The sequence below is a fragment of the Dryobates pubescens genome, chromosome 3 (genome assembly GCF_014839835.1).
Source record: "Dryobates pubescens isolate bDryPub1 chromosome 3, bDryPub1.pri, whole genome shotgun sequence".
In the NCBI taxonomy this organism is placed as follows: domain Eukaryota; kingdom Metazoa; phylum Chordata; class Aves; order Piciformes; family Picidae; genus Dryobates; species Dryobates pubescens.
Genome location: NC_071614.1, coordinates 32,491,320 through 32,503,804, shown reverse-complemented (window position 1 = coordinate 32,503,804; position 12,485 = coordinate 32,491,320). Strand labels below are relative to the sequence as shown.

Sequence of the window (12,485 nt, the reverse complement as noted above, 5' to 3'; positions counted from 1 at the left end):
TGGGAAATAATTGGGAAACAAAGATCCTCCAGGACCTGTGGTACACATTGCCTCACCTAGTGAGCATCTCACCTGCCCAAGTGCCAGTGCTAGCTTCATGCATTTTCAGAATGGCTGGATTTCAGGACACTCCATGCTCCAGCCCTTCATCATCCCACCATGGCACTTTTGGGACTTCACCTCCACCATTCCAGTAACAGTCCAGGCAGGAGCACCTGGAGCTTACCACTGATGCAGGTATCCCAGAGAAGGGCAGTATTAATTTGTACACCACATGTGGTGACAAATTGTGACTGCAACAGGCTGGCTTGATTTTGACACAGAGACCTCAAGGATGAAACGTCACGGGTGGAGAGCATAGCCCAAGAGTATGTGCAAGTCAGACAAGAGAACTGCAGTGATGAATTCCATCCCTCCCCTACATTCAGATAACAGCTCCCAATCACTGCAAATCCGGCTCTGCTCCTGAGCTCAGCCCACCTACCTCCTTCAAATATCCTCCTGACTCATGTGAAAGAGCTGCCTATTTTTTACCTCTGAGCACACACCAAGAGCCTGCATGTACAAGCCAGCCAGGACATGGCACATCCGAACTCCAGCTGACAAGACACTGTGGCTCTGCCAAAACGGGACTTAGAAATTCCAAATCTCCAACACATACCTTTCCAAACTGTGAAAATTTCACCAACCTCCACCAAAAAGGGGAGATTATTGGAATCTCGATTCCTCCCACGCAAATAATTCAGATCCTAAATGAGGAAGTTTGGAAGATGCGCACAGTCTTACACTTGGGTCAGGGAAATCACCAGTATCAGCACATGCTGGGGGATGAAGGGGTTGGAGTAGCCCTGCAGAGGAGGACTTGGCAGAAGTGGTGGATGCAAAATTGGACATGAGTCTACAATGTGTGCTCACAGCCCAGCAGGCCCACCATAGCCTGGGCTGCATCAAAAGCAGCATGAGAAAGCAGGTCAAGGGAAGCAATTCTGCCCCTCTACTATGCCCTTGTCTGGACAGGGGGAAAGGACACAATTCTGAAGGCTTGTTAGTGATTTGCTAGCTTCCCCATGGAGGACAGTGCTGGTATCAGACCATCCTAGGAGCCAGTGATTCATATCCCCAGCAAGCGCTGTTTGGGCAACAAACCACTTAATGTTTGGGTTTCTTTTTTTTTAAGCAACAGGGCAGGAAAGGGACTCCTGACAAACACTTCCCACAAGCTCTCTGGAAATTTACTCAACCAAAACAGGGAGTTGAGGAAGGTCTGTGATCAGCCACATATGGTTACAAACATGTTTCAGACCCAGGAATTTGAGGGTGAGCACACGACATGACCTCCTTCCCACCACATGCTACAAAGAAGTCACATCTATAACAGCACCTTTGGTCCAGCCCTTCTGGGACCCAGGAGAGCTCCACGCTCACCACCACAGGATTCATTCCCTTGCGTGTCTCCCTGTGCTGGCACTGGGGACCTGCAGAGTGGACTTGCTCTTCTTTTGGTTTAAAGGGAACAGCCAGCATAAGTATTTTATGTAATTATTAAATTTTAAACAGCTTTTGCAGAGTTAATCTTCATTATAACCCTCTCAGACAGCTGGTAACCCTGAGCAAAGCACACTGCCACGGCCAGAGTCATATAAATACCCAGACACCCACAGATGCCAACCTGAGGATTAAATTTGCCTCCTATGTTTCCCCCACCACCACCCTACAACCTTGGCAAGTGAGGAAAATAAGCCTGCCTTGTTATTTGAGGAGTTGTATGAGAGCCTTACCAATGTAAGAAATCACAGCCCTGTCAGCACAGAAACCCGTGCTGGGTTTTTGGCAAAAAATAAAACGCCCTGGGCTTGGTGTGCTCTTTTGCAAGGACAGCCCTTCTCTCTCCACAGAGCTGCCCTGCCTCCAACACTCAGCCCTACACCTTAACAGGCAGGCACAAATCCCTTATTAAATTAATCCAGGGGCCCACCCAGGAATTTTGAACATGGAATAGTTTGGGTTTGTTTTTTTTTTTCCCTTTTCTTTTTTTCTTTGTAAGCAGATTTGGGAGCAAACATACCAGCTTCCAAGGGCAGCTCTGCACAGCCCTGTACATGTTATGGATAGACAGTTCATGTAGCAACACACATTTGAAGTGATCAAGAGCCACACTTCAGTTCTAATGGAGTAAGGCTGAGGAGCAAGCTCTCAGAATGCCAGGGCAATTGAGGTTGGAAGAGACCTCTGCAGGTCATCTGATCCATCCTCCCTCCTCAAACCAGGCCACCTAGAGCCAGTTGCCCAGGACCATGTCCAGGTGGCTTTTGGATATCTGCCTCCACAGATGGAGACTCCACAACTCCCCTGGGCAACATCTGCCAGTGCTTGGCCAGCCTCAGATTTAGGAAGCGTTTCCTGATGTTCAGATGGCACCTCCTGTGTTTCAGTGCGCCCAGTTTCTGGTGCTGTCACTGGGCACCGCTGAAAAAAGCCCGGCTCTGTCCTCCTTGCACCCTCCCTTCAGGTGTTTATGCACATTGCTATGATCCCCTGAGCCTTGTCTTCACCAGGCTGGACAGTCCTAGCTCTCAGACTTTCCTTAACAGGAGACATGCTCCAACCCCTCCATTGCCTTAGTGGTCCTTCATTGGACTCTATCCAGTACATCCATATTTCTCTTGTACTGGGAAGCCCAGCGTTGGACACAGTACACCAGATGTGGCCTCACCAGTGCTGAGTAGAGGGCAAAAAATAGGATAAATGTGCACACGATTAGGTTTCCTCTCTAAGCAGTGTTCCTCATTTCTGTTTTCCAAGGTTTCCTTTTATCATGAAGCCTTGGTCAGCTCCTGTATACACCCTTTAGCTTCCACAGTTTTCCAAAAGGTCAAGGAGGCGCTTGGGGTAAACCTGAGTAAAGTTAAGTAGTTTGAGGAAGACAGTGTTTCAAACTCATCAGATGTCATCCCAAAGCTCCCATGGCAGAGGTTTGCACTGCAGATGAAGAGTTGCTTAATTCCACTCCGAAGCAAAGAATCATGTCCATGATGGAGCAAACACAGAGTTCCTGCAAAGCTGAACAGGCTTCAGTCAGGGAGCATTCCTGTTTCAAGCCTCAGCAGTACTACAGCATGCATATTCATTGTGGTGCACAGCACATACCTACCCCTTCTGATTTAACAAGCTCCCTTTCTGCCTGGGTCTCACTTTGCAGAGGTGGATAAGGTAGCATTAGAGGACCAGCAGTTATCTGCAGATCATTAAGCCGCAGATGCCTAAAGAGAGATTGCTTTGGAAAAAAAAAGCAAACCAAACATCTTCCACCTCTCCATTTTGGCAGGTAGTCAGAGATTCATTTCTCATCTCACGCTCTGCCTGCTAAAGTCACATTAGGATTTGCACACAAACCCAGGGCCACTCGTCTCCAGGTGTAACCACAATTACCAAATTGTATTAACAGCAGTGGGCACACCTGCCCTCATGAGATGCTGCTGGCCAACTCTCTCCTATCTCTAATCTGGGTACAAAACCTCACGCCCATCACAGTTCAAGACTGGTGAAGCTTTTCACCCTATGGTCTGCAGACATGCAGAAGAGGCTGTCCCCAGGCATGCATTTCCACAGCAGCTCTTGCATCCTTACCCTGCCTCCCAGCATGATGCTCCTGCCACCAAGTTGTAACTCCCTCCAGAACTGATCAAAGGGAAAACTCTCTGTAAAACAAAACCTTTACACTAAGTGGCTTTCAGCTCATTTATCCATAAAAGCACTAACTCCTCATAGACCTGCAAGTACCATCCCTGCAGCTGTGTTTCCTTATTTAGGCTAACAGTTGGACAGGAAGTGACACCAGGCTTGAGGAAGAATATTCCCTGCTTGGTTGTTTCCATACACTTGCTTCCTTCATTAGGTGATGGATCTATAGAACACGTTAGTTATGTGTGGGATTTTAGTCAATGTGCTGACTCTCTAAAAAGAAAAAGAATCAAGTAATTTGACTCAGATAAGCATCTTCTAACACTAACCATAAACGAGTAGCTGATTCCACATAAGGACAAGCCTGCAATGACCCAGATGTCCCAATGCATATTGCCGATAGACTGGCTGGTTACATTCACACAGGGACACTTCAGAGCTGCAGTCAGTGTCAGGCTCTCCAAGACACAAGGATGTTGTCCTTCTTCAATACTCTAAATGACTTCCTTGGGAGCAGACCAAACTCAAGCCTAACTCTAGTCCTGTGGCAGTCAGCTACAAGCCTACTCTCTACAAATCACCAACCTAAAAGATCCTGCCTCCCAGTGTGCTGACAACTGGCAACCTGACAACTGAGCATCCAAGACCCCCAAATCCTGACACTCTTCTTTCCAGAATCAACCCTCAACTCCCCACTCTGATCCTGAGTCATTTTCAATGTACACTCTTCTACCTGCAGTCAAGCCTCGGCTCCATCTTGGCTGCAAACGGCATTTGCAGAACAGTTTATTCTTCTGATTGCTTAACTAACAGTTTCCTGGCTTCAATCTCACCACCCACTACAATAATGTGCAATTATAAGACTTCAAGTAAAATAAGAGGGAAATGGCATCTCATGCCAGGCCAGTGCTGGCAAGATCTGTTCTTCAGTCTTTCAACTCAAAAAAAAAACAATAATCAGAAAATCACCAAACTCTTTTTGCCTCTTGGTACATCATTTCAGGTAGTGACTCTTACAAACAGGTTTTACCCCAAACCTTAATCTTTTGAATGGTCTTTGCCTTTTACCCACTGCTACTGGGTGAATGAAAGTCAAAAGCAACACTATCAGCAACTTCTGCAAGATTATTTCAGACCTGTCTTCATGTTTGGCATAGACTGATGCCAGGCATCAGACATTCAGGAGACAGGCTTCAACTCTCAAGTTTTATTGCAAGGTTTCTGCAAGCAGAGCTCCTTGCCTTTGGAAACAGCTGAAGAAAAGGAACTAGTATTTGCTAACACAGGAATTGTTTGAAGTGTTTCCACTGTGTTGGCTAGTTTTTATCTTCTGAAAGAAAGCAGTCATTCAAGGTTAAAACCACAGAGTTCTATCAGGCCAGTACCCACACTGTCCAGGCACCATGCTGACAATCTCTTTGGGAATTTTTGGCAAATTTTTTCTTTGGATTCTCCTCTGCTGGGCTACAATGTAAGAGCCAGCTGAAGCAGCCAGAGGTACAGTTTCTCCAACCACAGCTGCACTGTTAGTGTTGCTCCACCTTCTTGATCCCACGTAGATGAGACTCAGGCTCTTGGGAGAGTCCCTGTCGTGGGGACAAGCACACGGACACATGTGAAGGTAGGCTGGCTGCTAACTCAGCTTGTTAGTCATTGCAAGCTGTTCCTAGACCTCTGAACCATTTAATCCAGTGAGAATCACTGGCATTTGCCATCTTGGCTGGAACATGTCCATGTTAAGGACACAGGTCTAGTTTTAACACCAGCCTCCCAAGCTACCACTATTTTTAGGTTTGGGCTGTTATTTAAGGCATGTATAATGATCAGTGAAAGCACAGGGCATAGATACCAGCTCATGGGGAGATGAGGACAAGTGAAATGCCCCATGACAACCTCAGGACTGAGGTACTCGGAACTGCACACCTATCTCAACTATTAAATCAGTTCAGTTTATCAAGCACCCTTAAGAATGGGCAAGAGGTTGAGCCACTGCTTCCATGCTAAAATTCTCCTCTTTTGGGAAGGAGCCCACCCACAGTGACACACAGTGTTCAAGCACAAAGCACTACTATTGGCACCCTGACTATGCTTCACCCAGAACTGATGGGCTTGAATCAATCAGAAATAAAATCCTCCAAACTGGCAAAGCCTTGGATGCCAGTCAGACACCACTGGATGCTTGAGAGGTGCTCGGGCAGCCACCCAAGCACAGCTCTTCTGAGCAGAGGCTGCAGTACCTACGTCAGACTCAGTCTTCCCTTTCAAAGGTTAAAGCTGTTTACTGAAAGGATTAGGAGGGAGAGAAGGTAAACTCGGAAGAAGCGGGGGCAGACTGTGCGCAACGGCTAAGTACACAGGCTTTGCCCCAGCAATAAACACGCCCTAACCCCTTGTTGGCTTGGCCACCCAACATATAGGTGGGAAGGTCATACGAACATGGGTGCACTGCCAGCACCTGATCCTGGGGCTTCAGCCCCCACTTGCCCACCACACCTCTAGTCCAACCACAAGCCAGGCTAGCATCCGATAACCTGGGAAGCACCTGTAGTCCTCATATTCATGGATGTTTTGCTCCAACTGCCTATCATGGAGGGATCTGCGCCAGAAGAACAGAAGGGGAAAGATTTCCCCTCTGCAACAGCCTGAAGTTTGTTCCTAGCTATATTCACAAAATCATTTACTTTTGTCTGAAATGCTGTTTCAGGAGGAAGCATGATTTGGGTATAAACACTACTGGAGCAGAAAGCTAAGCCATGACACTGCAGCTCTGCAGTGCATCTTAGCTGCACAGCTAGTTATTAAACAAAAGGTCAACTCCTCTATGACACTAGATCTTCTCTCATTCAAGAAAAGAGCACTAAGAACCACACACTTCAATAGGAAAACCAAAGAGGGATTTATACACCACTGAAGAGGAGAGTAGTTTCCAGACAGGACAGAGAACCACCAGCAAGTAAGAACTAATGAGCAAGGCCCTTTCAGATAACGCAACGTGATTTAGGCAACATCAGAGCTGCCCTAAAAGCAAGACAAAGGCAAGACAAATTGGTTTGTGCTCGTTTGCCTGCCTTCATTGCACAAAGTTCAACTAAGGACACACAGTGGCAGGAGGAAGTCATGAAGCACCCACAAGAACACAGAACCAGCGTGACTACTGCAAGAATGCCTGGGAGGGATGTGCAAAACTGCCCAGCCAGGAGCCCAGAGTAACTGGGCAGTTTTGCTTCCAGACCCAAGAGACTTCGTCAGATACTGTACCAGTTTACAACCTAAGTGTAATTTTGCTGTTACAACTAGCTTAGTTCCCAAGGTAAGGGGGAAACTCAGCAAGTATTTTGTAGATTTGATGCACAAACTGAATTCAGCTGTTAAAGGATCACCAAGAATATCAGAATGACTCATTTCAGGAAGCACAGGATTACCCATGAATAATGCTGCCCCCCAAAGGATGGTAAGATCTGGGAGGTGGGGTTATACCTAAATGGGCTAACATAGCCTCACTGCTCACCATGTATGACCTTCTATTACAGTACAGTTTCTGTAACCCAGATCATGCTTGGTGATCTAACACATAGCACTGCCCCCAAAGGCAGCTCATGGCCTCCAGGGAGAAGGGCTGCCAGCTGCAGCCTGCCACCACATGGTCCGAAACACCAGGTTAGAAACTAGAGCTACACTTACCTAAAACAACTTTATCTGGTCCCTGCACTCAAGCACTCCCTGACCTGTAAAAACTTAGACCTTGCTCTGAGATGCTCCAAAACCCAGGAAAGAGTCAGAAAATAAGCCAACTGGTAATTAAGATTTAGGGTGAAAAATCTTAATAACTTAGTAACAAACTACCACTTTTGGCCAACAACCCATGCCAAAGCCATCTAGTATTTCTGGTAGTGCCCACAAATAAAAATGTCTAATAAGGTACTGCAACCATGATGCAGACCACAGACCAGAGGCTCAGGGATCACACTTGGGGTACAACAGGTTTTAGGGATGATGGAGTGCAAGGGTTATTGGGAAAAATTACCACAAACAAAGCTCAAGAAACTGCATCCCAAGACTTCAAAACAGTTAAAAGGAAACTGATAAGTAGCACAAACACAGGAGAAGGCACAAAACTAATTCCAACAAGACCTTACTGGTTCTATAAATGCATTAATGAAAGCAAACAAAGCGTAGGTCTATTCAGCAGCAGGAAGAAGAGAGTGCATGACAGAAGACACCCTACTCAAAGCCTTCTTTGCTTTGTACTTAAGCACTCAAGGATGACTTTCATCAAGAACTGATCTCTTAAACCTTCCAATCTTTTTTTCCAATCCATTCTTTGTCTGCCCCCTCCCTTATTAAATGTGCTCTTCTAAAGGTTAACTGCAAACGGATGTTTAAGGTTGAGCAATCTCAACCCCACGTAAGGGCTCATCAGTGCCGGCTGCAGTGCAGCGCACAGGATCAGGGAGGGGCCAAACTGCCACCATAGCTTTGCAGAGGAAGAACCATGCTCCTGCTAGGGAGATCACGGCTGCTTGGTGTCATGTCATCATTAATTTATTATTGATTTTTACAAATTTTAATTACCACAATGGGTCATCTTTAAGGTGCCATCAAAAAAGCTGACAGCAAGTCATCCATCGAAAGAACCAAACACATTACAAAGTAGAGCATCCAGGAAGACCTTGTGACACTCATGAAGCCATATGCCTCCATGACACGGCCTTCAAGATAAACATTCCTGGTTCCAATATGGGTGAAGAAATGAGGACACAAGCCAGCAGCCAGGATTTAGGGGTAAGAACCTGAAACTGAGGCAGTGCCAACAGGGGAGGTATGACTCAGCTGTCCAGAAACAGATGGGGGAGGGAAAGACAGAACGAAAAACAACCAGATGCATGCCTGAGTCACACAGAAAACAGAGACTGTGAAACAAAAAAAGTTGCAAGGGGGGGAAAACACCCCAAAACCAAACCAACCAACCAACAACAAAAAAAAACCCAACACACACAAACAAGAGCCTTCATTCAAGATTCTTCTACTAAGGATAGGTGGGAAGATGAAAGAGAGAAGCTGGGGCAAGCAGGTGACACAAACCCTTCCTTCAGCAGAAGGGAAACACCATGGGAACAGGAAGCAGGAGAAGCTATGGATGAAGAAATATCTGAGGAAACAGTATATGGGCTTTGTTCTTTCTACAAGACCCAGCAAGTCAGAAAAGCAACTGGTCACTGGATGTGGAAGCAGCCCCACAAAGCACCATGCAGAATGGTGGAGAGAACACTACCCACCACAGCCCCCGTGGCCACTGCTCACCATGTCCGTTGCAGTAATAGATCCATTTCTCCCTGTTCTGTGTGGGGGTGGTGGACTTTTTCATAATAGCTTTTTCCACAATGGCACTAGGATCTTGCCTGGGTCCCTTCTTCAGAGTCCGTGAGCTCCTCCTGACACTGCAGACAACAATAACTACCAAGACAAGCAGCAGGAAGAGGACAATCATCCATGGCAAGTGTTCGTTGATGTCGAAGTGCTGGTGGACATTCTGTGAACCTCGCCGGGGGGGCCTGTATGGGACGCTGGACTTCTCACCGCCCATCATCTCCAGAGATGGCTGCTTCTCCAGTGCTTGGCTGGTTTGCTTATGCCGGTAGCTCTGAGCCTGGCTGGCGGCCCCGGAGCCCACAAAGGCCCCGCTGGCACCATTCGTCTCATTGGCCAAAGTTTCATTGTAGTAGCCTGCTGGCTCCACCATGCTGCTGGGTGCACGCAGCGTTGGAGAGGGGGCAAAATCGAGAACTGAAGAGTTCAGACCTGTGAAAGGAAAGGAGAGTTCAGTGTCACAGCACTGGAGACGTGATATGGCATCACATCACGGTGTAAGGCCTGCCTGAGCATTTGCTTGGCCTGAAGACAGAAACCCAATGCCACACAGCAAGAAAGGGAAGAGGTGAAGTTGAGGTTTGGCTCTGGGAACAGATGGGTACAGTTACAGAGGCAGGTTAAAGGGAAAATTGACCTTTGTTGGCTAAAAGGCTAGTGGCAGCTCATTTGAAAAAAAAAATATATTGTTATTGAAGGCATGTGGTCAATCTCTGTTTGTCCCACGTTCAGTACTTCTCAGAAAACCTACAGCTTTGAGAGAGTTGGGTTTTTACTTTCTTAGGTCTATGGTTAATTTTTCTCCAGTTGTGGAATGTGGTATTTGAGCTAGAAACACATGACAATTTAGAGGTTTTTTTACCTCTCCAATGGGTTTCTCAGGACACACTGCAAGCAGCTAAGGATGCATCAACTGAAAAACAGGTTTCTGAAGAAAGAGAAGCAATCAAACTTCTTAAGAGCTACTTTCTCTTTTGAGTTTTCTTATCAACCAACAGCTCTCGGACCTCAGCCAGATGCATGACTAAAGCCTGGTGAGAAGAGGAAGGGCTTTTGCGGCAAAAACTAAAGCTTGGCTTGAAAACCTGACTTTTGAAGATCATATCTCATCCCAGTTGAGCCAGAGAGTGGGTATAATCATATCTTTAACCTGGAGAAGACTGAGAGGAGATCTTATCAATGCTTATCAATATCTAAAGGGAGGATGTCAAGACGATGAGGCTAGATTCTTTTCACTGGTGCCCAGTGACAGAACAAAGGGCAACACGAACAAACTAGAACACAGGAGGTTCCATCTGAACGTGAGGAAAAGCTTTTTTCCTTTGAGGGTGACAGCACTGGAACAGGCTGCCCAGAGAAGTTGTGAAGTCTCCTCCTCAGGAGACTCAAAATCTGCCTGCGTGCAATCACTGCTCTAGGTGAACGTGGTTTAGCGTGGGTGTTGGAAGAGATGATCTCCAGAGCTCAGTCCCAAACCCTAACATTCTGTGACTTGCCTGTTACCCAAAATACTCTGACCAGGACACAAACAGGGAAAATGCTTTCCCTTTTACCTAATTGCCTACTGTTGATTTCAATTTCAGGGAACACCCTCGTGTCTTCTCTCAATGATACACCAATGCCGTAGCCATCTTTGAGACCCAGCAAAGGAGAGGCACTGGGAGCTCACCACTGTCAATACTTTCCTTCTATTGCATTCATCAGCTCAAGTGTACAGGCCACCAGAAGTTGCATCTTTTTGACCAAATGACCCATGTGAGGTATTTATTGTAAAAAGGCTGCTTCCCAGGAAGTGCCGAGTACCACCTCAAATGGGGTCCCACAGTACCACTGGAACCAACCATGAATTAAACATCTCCAGTAAAGACTCTGAAGATGTATCATTTCCAGTTACATAAGAGAATGGGGAATTTAACCTGATTTTTCCCACCAGTGATAAATAATAGAAAACTTAGAGGTTAAAGATAAAATTTACAGCACAGTCTAGGTCCTGGAGCACCTTTTGGATAGCAGTTCCCTTTCAAGCCAATATGCTGGCATAGTAAGGGAAAAAAGGCAGCAGGAAGGCAGTGAATTCATCTGGAAAGACATCTGGTGGAACTAAGCTCTTCTGCTGAGGTTTTCCTGCTGCACTCTTGTCAGATTGGCCACAAATGCACAAAGATTTGTACCAGCACAATACACAGATGGAAGAAGTGGCCGGGGAGCATGATTTCCTTCCAGTCCAAACAGTAGGACAGCCAGGACTACAATCATTACTACAGCCTTGGTGAAAGCATCACTAAACTTGGTTTAAAACAAGTGAGGGCAACCTGATGTACTCTGAAGCTGCCATCTGGACAAGAAGCAAAAACACCATCCACACTTTAGAGTAGGCTGCCCTTTAACACCCTAAAGCAAATCCTGACTGAGGCAGGAATATGAGCCCACAACCAAACTGTGCCCGCATTTCAATGGTAGACACTACCTTTGGGAAGATGAGTAGTTGGTGGAACTTCATAGGGCTCTTCACCCACTTCAGTGCTCAATGAAGTCAAAGACGTATTCGGAAGAGACGCTGGAGAACCACATACATTGTCACTCTCCTTCGTCCCTGGTTTGATCACCACCATGTTTTTCGCAAAGCAGTCAGTGTATGTTTTGCACTTCATCACACTAGAAGGCACATCAGAAAAGGTACCACGAGGGCACGGCTTGCACCTAACGTCTTCTGTCTCGGTTCCTTTCTTGCGGACGCCCCAGCCAACTGGGCACACCGTGTAAGGGATGCAGGTATCGTTCGTCTGAAATGTACCAGACAGGCAAGCACACTCGCGGTCATTCAAGGCAGTACAATGAGTTTTCTCAATCATTGGCAGTTCACAAGGTTTTCTACAAGGGTGGCACCGCTCTATGCCATTCTCATGCTTAGTAAAGGTCCCATCTGGACAAGGGCTGCACTCTCTTAAGGTACTCTTCGTACAATGTTTAGACACGTAGGTTCCTGCAGGACATTTGTCACAGATCAGCTCTTTGTTGGTGGCACGGTCGAGGTGGCGGTACTTGCTAGGAGGGAGGCTGATGGCACTCTGCTCAGAGGTCAGCTTCGACTGGCTATCAGTGGTGCCAAGGAGTACAAGCAGCTGGAAGACAGACAGGAGATATTTATTAACAGTGGCATGCAACCATGGCCCTCTCTGCCAGAGATCCCTTGCAAGATCACAAGGGATGGCTGTGGTTTTGTCCAGGGGGGTTCTTGTGTTGTTTATAAATTCTAAATACAGGTAAATATTGTATATTTTGTACATATTAACTGCATTTCATAGCTCTAGATTGTAATTTTGCTTGTAAATATAGCTTCATTTGCTTCCAACTGAGCTGGTCTGGCAATTTTATTTTGGGGGTAATTTCAACCCACCACAATGGCCCAGAGCTGCGAGACCACAGAGATGTTTCTA

The 12,485-nt window shown here is 46.5% G+C and overlaps 1 protein-coding gene across 1 annotated transcript in view; it reads right to left on the bottom strand.

Annotated features, from left to right (window-relative positions):
• The window catches only part of TNFRSF21 (TNF receptor superfamily member 21), a 34,672-nt gene that overhangs the window by 16,506 nt on the left and 5,681 nt on the right, over window positions 1-12,485 (bottom strand). The window contains exons 2-3 of the mRNA XM_054179918.1: window positions 11,516-12,170; window positions 8,983-9,480 (exon numbers count right to left, since the gene is read on the bottom strand). Coding sequence (XP_054035893.1) covers window positions 8,983-9,480; window positions 11,516-12,170 — 1,153 coding nt within the window. The remainder of the gene's footprint in view (window positions 1-8,982; window positions 9,481-11,515; window positions 12,171-12,485) is intronic.